Source organism: Fringilla coelebs (genome assembly GCF_963513975.1).
Source record: "Fringilla coelebs genome assembly, chromosome: 4".
NCBI classification, from domain to species: Eukaryota; Metazoa; Chordata; class Aves; order Passeriformes; family Fringillidae; genus Fringilla; species Fringilla coelebs.
In genome coordinates this window covers 45588858-45603830 of record NC_140032.1, presented here as the reverse complement: position 1 = coordinate 45603830, position 14973 = coordinate 45588858, and the positions used below count along the sequence as shown (strand labels likewise).

At 45.8% G+C, this 14973-nt stretch overlaps 2 protein-coding genes across 2 annotated transcripts in view; one reads left to right on the top strand and one right to left on the bottom strand.

Annotated features, from left to right (window-relative positions):
• Window positions 1-8469: 8469 nt before the first annotated feature.
• Window positions 8470-10384, bottom strand: POMK (protein O-mannose kinase). The gene is made up of 2 exons (XM_084204465.1): window positions 9890-10384; window positions 8470-9395 (listed from the first exon to the last, which is right to left on the bottom strand). Exons 1-2 carry the CDS (start codon window positions 10175-10177, stop codon window positions 8622-8624), a joined length of 1062 nt encoding a protein of 353 aa, XP_084060591.1. The 5' UTR covers window positions 10178-10384; the 3' UTR covers window positions 8470-8621.
• Window positions 10385-10528: 144 nt separating this feature from the next.
• The window catches only part of HGSNAT (heparan-alpha-glucosaminide N-acetyltransferase), a gene marked incomplete at its 5' end in the record, with an annotated part of 11274 nt that continues 6829 nt past the window's right edge, over window positions 10529-14973 (top strand). The window contains 6 exons of the mRNA XM_084204012.1: window positions 10529-10765; window positions 11038-11177; window positions 11701-11822; window positions 12760-12829; window positions 13438-13507; window positions 14434-14540. Of these exons, the coding sequence (XP_084060138.1) occupies window positions 10529-10765; window positions 11038-11177; window positions 11701-11822; window positions 12760-12829; window positions 13438-13507; window positions 14434-14540 (746 nt within the window). The remainder of the gene's footprint in view (window positions 10766-11037; window positions 11178-11700; window positions 11823-12759; window positions 12830-13437; window positions 13508-14433; window positions 14541-14973) is intronic.

The following is a 14973-nucleotide window of genomic DNA, read 5'->3' as shown; positions in this document are numbered from 1 at the left end:
GCCCCGCGGCCCCGGGAAGTGACGTCAGGGCGGGGCCGGGCGCCATGGCGGGGGGGCTCCGAGGGGCGCCGGGCGTCGTAATTAGCGCTGACTGTGAACTGTGCCGGGGAACGCTAATGCCGCTGTTTGCCAAAATGTATACACAGGAAAAAAATCTTAATAGTTGGGTTTGTGGGACGCCACCCAGCACCTGGGCTCGTGCACTCTGAAATGAATCAGAGAATCAGAATCAGTGAGGTTGGAAAAGAGCTCTGAGACCGTCGAGTCCAGTCTGTGACCGAACACCACCTTGACAACCAGACAAGTGCCACATCCAGCCTTTCATTAAACACCTTGGGGAGGGTGACTCCACCACCTCCCTGGGCAGCCCATTCCAGTGTCTAATCACATTTTCTGTGAAGAAATTCCTCCTAATGTCCAACCTAAACCAATGCTAAGTTAAGACCGAGTCCTGTCACTTGTCACCATGGAGAAGAGGCCAACCCTCACCCGGCTACAAGCTCCTTTCAGGGAGCTGTAGAGAGAATAAGCAATGTCTCTTTCAGGTGTGTAATTACAGGCTTGTGGCACACTGGGTAACAAATCCAATTTTTCTGTAGTGTCCGTGAGGCCCTGGGGTGCCTTTTCACGCTTTCTTTCTTTTCTTTCACCCCACATCTCCAGCTACCAGACCCTTGGGGAGAGGACATGCAGAGGGGGCCACTTCTTTCCCAGGGGCACCAGAGATACAACAAGTCCCTTGGTTTTGCAGTGCCAGCGTCCAAGGAAAAGGCACAGCTGGTGTGGGGCAGGAGAAGTGTGAATCGAGCAGCTCTGGGAGCCTGGCAGGCGAGGATTCATCTGCCTGGGCTGGTGCTTATGCAGCGGCAGGGGAACTATGTGGAATGCAGTTCTGCAGTGCGTGGTGTCAAAAATAAAGAAGAGGTTCAGATTATCATGAGCTCTTGCTTTTCACATAGGAACTAAATGCGACAGTTTAAATTTGTCAAAATAGAAAGAGCAAAAGAGCACTTTCTGAATTACTTTGCGCCTTATTATTTTTTGTTGTTGTTTGGTACAAAAATGGGAGCTGCTGGAATAACATAGCTTAATTGATGGTCCATATGCTGCTGTTGCCAAAAAGCACAATTCTAGGATTATGCTTTGGCAGAGCAAGTGTTTCAGCTCAGAACCTTGAAAAGTTTTCTGAGCTGCTTACTGAGATGCAGGTAAACTAGGCTGCTCTAACACTCACACAGACACAAACTTTTTCCCTAAAGCCTGATGTGGAATGTTTGAGCTACATGAGAGGTTAGGTGTGCTTTTCGCTAGGGCCTTCTGCTTCTTTCTATCCGCCTCTGGCCCTGATACTTCCTTTTGCCATAGCTCCCTTCAGATACTAGAACTGTTACAATTTAGATGTCAATGATATGGTCCATGTCCCTCTGCTCAGCATATATTTGGGGTATGTGCTTGTGTTATGGTTATCCATCTTCACCCTTTATAAGACAAGAAAGGGAGAAAACCCAAGTATTTTTAGGGTGTGATTAATCTAACCTGTGTCAAATTCAGAATCACACCTCCTGTGTCCAGGAAACACTCTGATCCCTTACTGAGTGCAAGGAGTCTAGACACCTCATTTGGATGGCACTTGCTTTGCAGTTACCTAATCAGCCTGAGGAAACTCTATCCTTTGGGGAGCTGTGTTCTCACTGTGAGATGTTCCAAGTCTTTCTCTTTCCATGGTATGGAACAGATTCATTTTAAGAGGCCTTAGATCAGGACATAAAAGAATATGAGTGAAAATGACAATATTAAAAAAAAAACCTAAGGCACTGGTGTCATGAGAAAAGTTCCTTGCCCCACATGGTGTGGGAAAGGAGGATAGAATAGCAATCAGACATAATTCTAGGTCATTAAATTGGGATGGCACCCATGCACAGAACTGTGGAAACCACTAAGAGAGATTTAAAAAAAAATTCACTTACGCAACACGACAAGAGACATTTAATTAAGCCTGGTTTCAGAGGGATTTTAAGCAGTTTCTTATGAAGTTGAGGCTTTTTGTTTGCTTTTTTAGTGTGTTGAACTTTCCTGCTAACGAGCCTGACAAGAAAGCATCACACATCTTTGAACAAAAGTGGAAAGAACAAATGTAAATAACTTTGGTGCTCTTTATAGTGCATTACTGTCTCTAGACCTCAGCTGAGATCAGGTTCCCTTGGATGGGGAGGAGAGAAGCTGTATTTAGCTGTAACTAAAGGCACTTTTTGTATTAACCCGGCAGCTCGCTCTGGACAAGCTGGGAAGGAACTGGGATGCCCCAGGACTCTGCCCACAGCCTCCCATGCAGAGCAAACCAAGGCCTGCATCCACAAAGCATGACTTCAGGTCCTGGCATTTTCTCTGCAGCCTCCAGCACACAGAAACGGATTGTCTCACTCAGCATTGCCCAGTTCATTTGATTTAATGAAATGCTTGATTTCTGACTTTGATTATCCACCTGCCCCCAACCTACAAGACAGGCAGAGACAGATTTTCTGCTTCCACATACCCCTCTGAATTTAGTAAATGTGAATCAGTGGATAGGACAGTGTTAGACTGAGGAGCACAACAGCTGGTGCTGCCCTGAGCGTGACAGCCTTGCAAACCTGAGGAAAAGGGGTGATCTTCCCATTTGACTGTAGAAATAGGAGTTCTGGGGGTGCAGGCCTTCTGCATGACTTCCTTGAAGAATCTGGCCCAAACAGCAAAGTTGGCTGACTCTTAGGCTTACAGGTCAGCTTATCTGGTACGCTGTTATTTCCTTTAAGAGCATGTGCTTTTGTTTCAGTCTTGGGCTCCTAAAGCACGTTCAGAAGTGGGAATGCAAGCTGCCCTTGAATTTGGTCAGAGCACAGTCAGTCCTTGCAGCTGCAATTTTGTGTGAGAAATTGTGTTACTTGTCCATGTAGGTTAGGTAGCACATTTATTTGTGCCTTGGATGAGGCAGGATGGGATCACCAATATTTGTGCATGCTGTTCATACATGAGGACAGAAGTTGTTTTATATTTTCTTGTACAAAAGCTGCAGGTAGGGAAAGGACTGTCATTTTGTGCTGTGCCTTTATAGCATCCTGGCCCATGACCAAAGTCTGTAGGCACCAAACTAATAATATGTAATGATAATATATGGCACTGGCATAAACTAAACATAGTTAATGGAGACCCAAGCTTAGTGGCTAGATTTTCAACATTACAGGCAAATAAGCCTGGGGAGTTTCAGTCTGAGTTAGACACAGCGCCCCACTCTCCCTCCATACTAGGAAGGAGCTCTTAGGGAGAAAAACACTTAAAAATCACAAATTTTATGGAGACTTTGTTCATTCCACAAAGAAATCCAGAGTGTACTTGATAAAAGTACTCACTTCAGTCTCACAGATTTATCAAGAGAATTGCTGAAAAGGGTCTTCCAGCTCTACAGGGAAAGAATTCACTTTCCAAAAGACATTACCATCCAGCAGCTACTAGAAATTTGACTGAGAGCTACTGAATGTTATCAGTTTTGAAAATCCATATCCAAAAATGTGAATGCTGAAACAGTAAGCTTGGTGTATTAAAAGTTATGGCCAAAGAATGTGTGTGTGTATGTCTATATATAAATACATATTTTTTAATGCATTTTGAGTTACCCAGAGCTAAACAGAATCAAAAGTTGCTGATACGTAAATATCACTGTAATGTAAATATATTCACCATTTAATCCTGATAAATACTGGATTGTAGACTTCTGAACAGAGACTGACAATTATTGCAAACCTTGTGGTCATCTCAAGTATACAGTGCCTCAATTAAAATAAAACCACAAAATCCTTTTCCTTTTTTAAAAGTACCATGTAGCATATAATTTATTTGGTTGGACTCTACAAATATACACATTATATCACTCTAGAAGAACTTGAGAACCACTTTTTTCTTGTTCCCAGGGTCTCTTGACTGTTGGTAAGACGTTACAGTCATAATGATAGAATCGGTTTACAGTTGAATATTCTGCCAAATAGCTCACAAATTATATTTGGCAAACAACACTGCCTCTGTTTCACAAAGATAATGATCTGATGTTTTGTTTATGTGGAAAGGAAAATATTATTTTAGAGCTTGTGACAGAATTTCAAAAACTTTGTGCGGTGTTCTCAACATGTGATACATTTAAAAGTTACCACTCTATTAAATACAGTATAACACAGATTTTCAACGGATCCTTGAAAAAGAAAAAAAAAAAAATCAAACAAATGTTCAATTAAATACATTGTGTCCATTTTACTTCCTCCGTATTTACCCAGGCCTACACAACAGCTGGTGCAGATATTCACGCGCTACTTTTTACATCTGATGGTGTCAAACATACAAACGAGTTGCCATGTAGGCTGCTCACCCCTAGAGGATTTAGTGCTGTAGGAGTGCTTTCAGGATGGATTCTGAAATCCATAGTGCAAAATGGGAAATCCTTCATCAGACTTGACCCCCCAGAGAAGTGTGCAGCCAGCAGGCAATCTGGAAAGGAAATCAGCATAACCTTGACACTACTACTCTTTGGATGGCTCTGAGGAGAAAATGAAAGGAACAGTGGGTTTGAACTGAATCTGGGACTCTGCTCTGAGACAGAGACCTATGAGGTGGTTTCCATTCTATAACCTGCAGTACAAACCTGCCTGGTAAAAGCTAAACTTCAGTGGGAAATCCATTGGGAATTTGTTTTGGCAACAGCATTGGGCCAAGGATAGAGTGCACCATAGCAATAGTGGACTCAGCTGACACCCACAGCCAGACTGTCAGCAGGCTCAGCTAGCATGCCCTCACTGTCCTGCTCTCCTCCACTCCTAGCACAGCACTGTCCCAGCAGAGCTCAGTCTGGGAACCAGGTGCTATTTCTTGAGTCTGGGAGAGGGTTTCTGCTCTGATATTTTGTCTAGCAGCTGGGAGGGTGGGGGGGTGTGAAATATGCTGTGGGATTGCTGCAGGGATGGCAGAGGAGGCACTGCCCAAAAGAGAAGGGAAAGTTAGTTATGCTAACCTCAGCAAAAGGGTTGCCCTGACCCTTGGAAAGGGGCCAGACCCAGGGCCTTCATCTTGATAATGACAGCAAACAAAAGCCCTGGAATGATTGGGATCATATCTGCCTCTGATTACCTAGGGTGGTTTGGGGAACCTCCTCTGAAGTTTTCTGAAGGAGATAAGCATCAGTCACTGTCCTTCTCCTTGTGTGACCTGCATCTTTGTGCAGCTTCTTTGACTGGACTTTTGGGATGAAAGAACAGTAATACATAAGAAACATGGCAATGACCATCCCCAGAGAAGCATCTCTTGTGGGAAAGGACAGGGAATGTGGGACACTTGATCTGAGCTTGAGATAAGAACCAGCAGCTGTTGCTGAGGTTAGGCAGCACTGTGGCCGTGGTCTTAACAGGGGAGGTCATGGCCACTGGTCTAGAGCTGGCTGGGGACTTGCAGGCTCCCAGCTGTGAACAGGCCTCTTCCTGCCCTTCATGGATGTTTTCCACTAGACAGACAAGAGCTGCTTGTACTGAGGCAGCAAAGTCCCTGAGTGTTTATCAAAGGCCGTGACTGGTGGTAAAGACTGAAATGCCCCGAAATGAGAATTGGAAAGAGGGAAGACTACTGCATGTAGGGCTGTCTTGCCTCTTTTTCCCCTCTCTGTGAAGCCTTGCCTTTTCCCTTTAAGGGAAAAGAAGCTGGAAATGTGGGAAGGACTAGATTAATGCAATCTTGAGATTGCAAAAGGAGCTAGCAGGGAAGAATAGAAAGATACACAGGGTACAGACATCTGATTTTACAGAAAGACTGGAAGGAGGTGACAAGCAAACTTGGTTTTGGTCTCACCAGGTTGAGACAGAAACAGACAGTAAAGCACACAAAGACCACGAGCAAGTTAAAGGGGAACTGGCATGTGTGGCATGTGTGGTTAACAGGTCAGCCCCTAGATCTATCTGTCTTGTTCCTTCAAACTCACTAAAGCAAACACAATGAGATCTTTAAAGGGTTTATCTTTAAGGGAAGTTTGCTAGGAAAATACTGGCTGCAAGGCCAGATTCTGCCTATGTCTGGGCTTCAGAGGCAGCTGCTAATAACTAACTCTAAGCTGACCTTCATGCTGCCATCTAGTGTTTCCTCACAGACAGAAACAACATCCCAAAAAATAAACTGCAGCTCCATAATGCTGTATCCAGAACAAATCTGATTTATTCCTGCTGAAATACAATGCTGGACAACACACAAGCTGAAGGAGGGGGAATGGGAAAGAGACATGGAGAAGCCACTGCTCAAGGTGAATGTTTAGGGAGACACCTTTTCTTAAAAAAATTTGTACCTATTTCATCCAGGAACAGGAAATCATGTCCATGGCAAGATAATTATTCCAAACCAGAATTTTTCCACATTTTTTCACTCTGTGAAATTAATATGGCTGTTTGCAAGGTGCAACAGTACACAATAGGGCAAGAATCCCACCAGAAGCTTGTCTTAACCAAGAGAGACCAGCACAAGATGTTTGCCAGGTTCTTGTCTGTCCTTGCTACACTCTTAAAAACCCTTAATGGAATGATTATTTACAGCCATCAGATGATGATTTCCCTTTCAAGTGTACATGATGGCTAACAAAAGGTAACAAATTATTGCGGGGGAAACATGCAGAAGATTTGACTCTTGGCCCTTTAAAGCCTTATCCCTGGCTTCAAGGAGCTGTAACAGGAGACTTTTTCAACTGCTGCACATCCTGTATTCATACTGGAACTGTAGAACTATCACCCTAATAATAACAAGTCAAGAGTTCATGGGCTGGATGATGCATTTGCAACAGAGCATTTCTTTTCCCCATGCTTCTTTTAGGCATTTTGAGTCAAAGTCCAAAACAAACCCCAAGCATCCACAATCACTGCTCTCTTTTGGAGAAGTTGATTTTTAAGTTTTGTCTCCTGACAACCTGAGTAGGAAAGCTGCAAGGAAGGAATAGATAGTGCAAAATGGCAAAGTCTAATTTAAGAAAATAGACTGCCCAGAGGGAAAGGCATAATCAGAAGCTTTTAAAGGGCTCCTGGTGGCATTGTATGATATCAGGAATGAATTTACTTATTTGCAGGAAATTTGTCCCATTTATAATAAAATTCTGATACCAGGATTTGAACATTATACATATGCAATGACTGCTTGATCTCAATGCAGTCAGAATATGGCTGGTTTATGTGAAGAGGAATAGCAGCACAGAAAACAGAACCAAACTCTTCAAAAAGGAGCAAATAGGACAGTGTACTTCTCCGCTTACAAATCACCTCTTAGGTCACAACATGGAAGTTGTCTCTTAGGCCTTTCAAAGATTTAGTTCACAGCACAGAAAGTTCTCAGGTGGACAATGGTGGAGTCCATGTTTCTCATTCATATTATTCCTGTTTTTTCACCAAGAGAACTACATCCTGGATCCCAGTCCCACCAAATACAGCCTGTTGCTGGATTAAGGCATCATTGTTCTTCCTCTCTAGCTGTTGGAACTAGGCTGTTACATCCATGTAGGTTACCTCAAGCTTTTTCCTAACGCACCAAACAAGGCTATGTTTTAGCAGCCTTCTTTTATGCCTAGTGGACTTTGAATTCAGGCCCAATAGATTTGTATGCTCTGAATACAGGAATTTTCTTTTCCAAAGCTTGTGTTTAGTGCTCACTGCTGTGGAAGTCCTATTCTCTTTCAGTTCCTTGTTCCATCAAATCATGAAGACACTAAGCCAGCATAAGTGAATGAAAAAGAGACACACTTCAGCTCTCTTCCTAAGTGTTCAGCATTTCTGTGGATTACAGAGGAGCGAGAGACTTGCTTTTGACAGCTTCATCTCTAAACTGGGAATACCACAGGACAAAGGCTTGAAAACCAAGAACCTGTAAGCAGACTCTTCAGAATCTGCAGCATCATCTTGCTTCCAAGAGTGGCCACACACTTGCTGATGTGGGATACAGAGCCCACAGAGCAATGGAATGGCCATACGGCTCCAAAAACAACCTGTGCCCCAGGCAGCAGGGACAGACTGCCATTGCATCTCTAGCAGTGGGGCTCACCAAAACCTGAAGTGAAATGGGATAGTCCTTTCTGAGTGACCGCTGCTTTTACTACATGGGAAAGTAGATGATACAACATCTACTTTTGTAGATGTTGTATCTTTGTGGATACAACGTAGGCCAAAGCCATAGCAATCAGCACAAAGCTTGTGGGGGACATGCCATGGTCTCTGCTCTCCAGTCTCCACCAACAAGAGGAGGAGACTCTTTTTAATATTTTTTAGCTGGTTTTCTGTAATTTTTAAAACATATTTTGTGTAAATGTTACAAAAGAAAATTTATCATTTCTTAAGGAACAAATTTCCCCTGCACCCACACAACTTCCTTTCTCTCTCCCCTCCTCTTCCAATGGTAGATTAAACATGCCAATGGAAAGCTTGCAGAGCTATTGAATTGGGGGAATTTTTTTTCTTTTAATCAAGAGGTACAAGTTCAGCTGTTCTTCTCAGTTTTGGGGACAGAGATTTTGCCCATCAGGCAAGCTACATAAATAGGAAGGACATCAACTTAAAACATCAGTGTGTTGTTTGCCTTGTGATTCACTATAACATTTCTCTAGTACCAGGCATGGCTGCCTCCCGAATAAGCAGAGTTAAAACTTTCCTGTAGGTGTCTAAGACTTCTTGGGCAGAGGGCCGTTCTGCCGGGTCCTTCTTCTTACACGCTGCATGGATGTCAAACAGATGCAGTCGTACAATGTCACTTCCTTCAACATGGCCCAAGAAAAAATTGGAGACATCTGGGATTTTCCAGATATCTGTTTTCTCATCATAGGGAGGCATGAGGTCATCTTCAAATGGCACATCTTCTCCGTAGGGCCAACGCTGCTCAGGAGCTACAAACTCACCCTGGAGCTCCCTGTGACCACACTTCACCAGCCTGCCAGCACTCCTGTTCACGAGAGGCAAAGCGTCCAAATCATTCACCAGAACGTGAAAGTCACTTGTTAGGAGATATTGGGAGAGAACCTTGTCCAGGTCATTCGAGTCACACATCACCAAGGTGCCCAGGGGGCTGCTGTGCAGGTACCGAATGACACTCACGTAGTCTATAGCAAGCATCAGCCTGCGATGCCACGTGTTCATGCCCTTGTATTTGGGAATGTGGAGAGTTTCATTCAGGCCTCTCAGTGAACCAAGAGGATGGTACTCAGTGAGGATTGTGAACTGCTGCTCACAGTAGCCAAGCAGCCGGACAACATGCTTGCTCTGAAGGGCTTTCAGCATCTTCAGTCCATGGAGAAAGTCCTCCTTCAGCTCTGAGTTGGTGAGCTGTGAAAGGACCACTTTCTTTTCCTTCCACTCAGAAAGGAAGACCTGAGAACACACAAGAAATACATAAGATATGTGGAGAGCCTTCTTCGATAAACAGCTACCGGCTGCTGCTAACCTCTTCCTGTGACCGGTTAGTCACAACTGCAAATTACAGTCACCAGGCACAGTCAGCTTTAGGTAGAGCCGTGTACCTGTCACGACGAGCCCCTTCTGATGCCATAGTTATATCACGATTTCCTACATTTTCTTTGAAATGGACAATGCATACGAATTAAGTTATTTTATATCACCCAAATAGCCAGTCTCACTCTGCCATGATTGTACCAATCGGTGATTTTGCTTGTGTAGCTGAATGTCGCTTGGTGTCAGAGAGGTGGCCCAGGTTATGCTCTCGTCCCTGTTGGGTTCGCCTTATGAGCAGTCCCCGATGCCTAGCTGCTGAGAGAACAATCATAACAGCAGTGCTGGCGCTAATTAGCCAGCAAACTGTGAAAGCTCTTTATGCAGAGGAGAGAAGAAAGAAAATCCAAACTCACCTTTTTCACAGCACCTTCACCAACACACTTGAGTTTCCTGACTTCCCTATTTATGGCCTCGCAGGAAAGCCACGGGGAACAATTCTTCACCGCTCCAAATCTGAAATGCCCAAAAGGGCAGAGGCCAGAGTCCGTTTCGACACGTCCCAGAGAGCTGGGAAACTTGTTGAGGTACAGGTAGAGAAGGGCATTAAGGAGCAGGACGGCCGCAAGCAATAACGCCAGCGAGATGGATGGCACCTCTCTGGGAAGAAACTCCCTCCTAACGAAATGCGGTTTCTTTTCCATGGCCGTGCCTTCCGCATCCTCCGTGAAAGACGGAGGCTAAGCAGTTCCCTCTTCCCAGCACGGGGATGAACGCCTGTACGGCTTTTCAGTGCCGGCTGCCCAGCCGTCCCGCAGGCACCACGCTCCGGCACCTCCAGCCTACGACGAGAGGCCACGCGTGGCAGCGGGACGTGTTAAAGGCGGCTGCAAGCTCGACGCTCGCCGTGGGGCGCATCCTCCCGCGTTTCCGCGCAGGCGGGCCCGAGCTGCGGGCGGCGCGGGCAGGGACGCCTGACCCCGGAAAACACCGGGAAGCGCGGCCGCGCGGGGCGGCGGCGGCGGCGGCCCCGCCCCGGGGCGGAGCGCGGCGCGATGGCGGCGGCGGCGGGGCTGGTGGCCGCGGTGGCGGCGGCGCTGGGCGCGCTGCTGATGGCGCCCGGCCTCTCGCAGCCCGACGGGCAGGGCGCGCCCGGGCCCCGCGGCGGGGCGGCGGCGGCGTCGGCGGAGCGGCGGCGGTCGGGGCGGATGGACCAGGCGCTGCTGCTCGTCCGCAACGAGCTGCCCGCCCCGGGCCTGAACCTCGCCGCCCGCTCCGGCTCCTGCCACCAGGTGAGGGGCTGTGCCGGGCAGGGGTCACCCCCGGCCTCCGCTTCTGACAGCCCGGCCAGCGGCGGGGCTGCTCGGCATCTCCGGCGTCTCCCCGGGGCTTCGTCAGGTCGCTTCGCTTCGGTTTTACCTTCGAGCAGCACCCAGGGAATTCCCGCAGCAGGAGATGCTCCAGCCCCGTGGCATCTTTCCTTGTCTTTGCCACCATGCAAGGCAGAGCCCCCTTTCACTCTCTTTTGGCACTAATGAGCTCCCTTCACCCTCTTCTTCCACAGTGCTTGTATCAGTTCCTGGCGTTTGTCCCACCAAGCAACGAGAGCCTGAGAAAACCAGGCACGGCGTCGGTAATGGTTGATACGCAGCATCCACTCACCCTGCTGCTCAACAGCTCTATGGGTGACAGAGATCTCTGCAAGTAGGTGGCCCAGCCCCAGGGAGTACTAGCGCTATCCTCTATTTGTGTTGGTTTGTTGTTGGTTTTTGGGTTTTTGGGTTTTTTTTTTCCCTTGGAGCCATGTGCCTCTTCACTGCCTGCTCATCACCTTCCTTTTCCCAGCTGTTTAGACCTAGAGCTCAGTCTTCACCCCGCTGCTGTAACAGTGGTGTACTTTGGATTTGTGTTGAAAGGATCTAGGTGCAAGCAGGAGCAAAAAGGGTGTTCATTGAGGCAGCATGTGCAAGCACCTGGTTTCTCTTGCAGGGAGTCTCTAGTTCAAGAAGACAAATGATGGCAGTGCATGTGTGGTACAGAATTGGTGCTGGGCTAGGGGAGGGTAATGCTTGGAAGAGGCAAGGTCCGTGTTAGATCACAGTGTTGGTCCAAGTTTTTGGCTCCCCTTTCCTAAAGCATTCGGGCTGACAGCCCCCTTGAGTGCTGCAGTGGTACCTGCATGTACTGGGGGTGGCTCACCAAGTTTTGTTTCCTTTATCATTTGCAGGATTCAGTATCATTTTGGAGAGTTTGGCAATTATTCCCTTGTGGTAAAGACCATAAGTACAAGCAACCAAAATGTTTCTTGTGACCTAATCATCAATGAAGGCCCTATCAACAGCTACCTTCGTATGTAGAGTTCTCTTTTTCCCTTTCATTCTACAACCCACATGTCTCCCAGCAGAACCAGCTTCCTAAGAAGCCTGTGCAGCCACTCATGTTGTGCTGGAGAGTTGACATGGGCTTGCTCCTCTTCTTTCTTGACATCCTTGCCTCCTTTTATACACCCATCTTGAGGCCCTGACCAGGATCAGGCCTCTTCACATGATATCCTGTCTGTCCACAACATTTTTGCAGCGGGCATTAGTACAGAAAAATCAATGGGTATGTGTCTGGAGGGAGATACTACTTCCTGTTTCCCTGCATGTTTTTGTATATATGCAGAATCCTCCCTCTTCTTCCCTCTGTCTTCTCTCACAAAATGGGAAACAAGTCACACAGTGTTTGTTTGGATTTTTGTTTGTTGTTGCACTTTTAATTTAGAACCTAACCACCTTCTTTTTTGTTCATCTCTTATCCAGGACTGTTTCAAACTCTTGTCTATGTCTGTTCTTTTCCATTACATTATTCTTCAGTTCTTCCAGTTTCCTAACTGTAAAGAAAAATTCTCCGTGCTTGCTAACTAGGTGCATTGCCCTTTCCCCTATCTTCTTCACACTGAGGCTGTTTTTAGACCTCTACTTCCTTCTTCAGAACATATCACAGCACATCAGCTCTTCTCTCACTAGTGTCTTGTGATGCAATGCAGTTTTATTTTGCTCTTTTTATGCCGAGATGTGGAGTCACTGAACTGCACTTTGAAACTAACCTGCTTTTGTGTTCGGTAGTTTGAGGGGTTTTGCTGTGGGTTTTTTTTCCTCTGGGATGTATATTGCATGGAGAAGGGGGGGATAATGATTGGGGAGTTGGGCTTTGTGTCGTGTTTGTGTCACACTTGGCTAAGCCCAGGTTGCTGAATGGTTTTGTTAGATCATTTATAGAGTTGTGTTCTTCCCTTTTCATGTAGCTATTCTCTTTGCTTTCCTGGTTTACATGGGGATCCTTGCTCTCCTGATTGCTGGGCGCCTTCTAATGAAGTAAGTGAGGTTCTTCCTTGCACGTGCCAATTTAAGACCACACATCTCAGTGTGGTAATGCTTTGGAGTCCCACTTGTCACCCTGCTTGCAGATCAGATCCTGTTATCAGGTTCCATATGCACGTTGTGGCACATGTGGCAAGAAGTGCAGAGTAATGCGATTTCACTCGAGGGATATCTTGCAGCCTTGGTAGTTTGTGTGCAGAGCAGCTGATGTTCACTGTAAGCTCACAAATGCCCTGCTGCACCCTCATGTCCCTTGTTCCTTGTCTAGCTCTGGATCAGTAATCCAAGGCAGTGGGACCAAAGTGCATGTAACAAATGCAACCTTCTACCCTTTACTGAAAGGTGTAAATCATCTTTGCCTGTAAGCAACCCGAGAATAAAACCCCCAGACATGAGCTTGTGTCAGTGTATTTCCATAGCTGGACTTAACTGAGATCCTAGGTGCTGCCTGAATCTCAGTATTACCTATGTGGGCTGTAAAAACAGAAATAGGAACTGTCAAAACTTCTGGTTTATTCTGCTAAATAGCTTCTATTAAGGTGAAATTAACTATAAAGTACTTTTGGCTTTGTTTTGTGTTTTAAACTGTTACTCATTTTCAGAATTGATCCAGTCAGAAACTGGGTTTACAAGAAACTGAATCCCAGAGCAACTGATCGTATGATTAACTCCGTGAGTGACCACAGTATCTTTAGTCTGCATTTTGTAGTGTTTGCATCTCTGAGAAACAGACACTATCTGGACATCTGGGGACTTGTTTGTTACTAATCATCTTCCCCTTGTGTGTGTTTCCCTTAGCAAATCTTGTGTTGATGTCAGATAAGCAATTTTATGTCAGTGGAGAGTGTTAGACTGGGTTTCCAGGCAAGTGTAGTGGATTCCCTGTAAAGCTCTTGCAAGTTTTGAACATTCAGCTTTGTGCCCTCTTGAATTCCTTTGAAACAAATGTGTTGGTGAAAATACTGTCCCCTTCTAACACAGTCAGTGTAAGGGAAATCACAGCCTTCATTGCTGCTTCCAGCACAGCAGGAATTTAGCAAAAAAATGAAGTCAGAATTTCTCTGGCACCCCTAGAACCGCCATTTCTGTGGGATCCTCATTTTGTAGTAGAATGTAGATAGTTCATCACAGTCTGGGCTTCATATCTAAGAGGTCCAAACCTGTCTAGAAGCAAAGGACTTGGAAGCAGAGCTCTACACAATCTCGAAACAGTCTGTCTGTGGTGTCAGTCAAGTGCTGATGGCTTGGGGGGGTCCTGTTTGAGAGTTAGCAACTGGATCAACTCAGCTCTGTAGTAAAGCAGTACTCAGAGTGTTGGCAAGTCTCTGGCTGATTTGGAGGGGACCCAGCTCTGATGAGTCTCAAGCACAGGCTCATTTCACTACATTCTTGTTTCTGCCTTGTCAAAGGTAGAGTCCAGAGCATGTGCAAGCATTATTGCAATGTGGTGATACCAGGAAGAGGTTAGAAGTAGACAAAAGGAAGACAGGGAGAATAAAGACAGTGTGTGTGAAAGTTTGCAGTTTACTATCCTTTGTTCCCTTGTCAGCTGGTGCAGCTGCTGACTTGTTTTTCGTGTGTCTGGTTTGTTCCCAAAGGAGCTCGGATCCCCGAACACAACAGACTCCATTAACTGTGATCCCACCCCGCAGTCATGGAGCTCGGGCTCGCGGCAGCGCCTGCGTTCCCTTGACACCTTCCGAGGGTGAGCGTAAGAGCTTGCTCAAAAGCAGCTCTTCCAAGGGGAAGGAGACTTTTCCGTGGTGATTTGACAGTGTGTGGCAATATATAGCAGATAGACAGTTCAGATTTTAATTCTCAGATTTTCCAAAATACTTTGTAATTGATCTAATTTGAAGTTGTGGCAGAGGGTGCAAAAGAACAATGTGTTTAGTGTGGAAATGCTATAAGGAGCTTGATTTGGTTCACCACCATCCATGATTTTTGAAACATGGCTTACTGGTTGGTAAAGCTGGCAATCTTAGAAATCTTGCTTTAAAAATAAAATAAATCAAATCTCAGAGTTAGAAATGCATTAGTGGGAGTAGTAATCATTAACTTTGAGTTCATAAATATGCATTTCATCGACATGTGATACTTTGTGGTTTTGTTGTCTTTTTAGGCTCTCTCTTGTAATT

What these genes read in the sequence shown, in the direction of transcription:
- POMK (XM_084204465.1), bottom strand. Translation starts at nt 10,177, where the DNA reads ATGGAAAAGAAACCGCATTTCGTTAGGAGGGAGTTTCTTCCCAGAGAG. An exon ending in GTGAAGGTGCTGTGAAAAAG is followed by an intron (nt 9,396 to 9,889) that starts GTGAGTTTGGAT and finishes GTGTGTTCTCAG; the next exon opens with GTCTTCCTTTCTGAGTGGAA.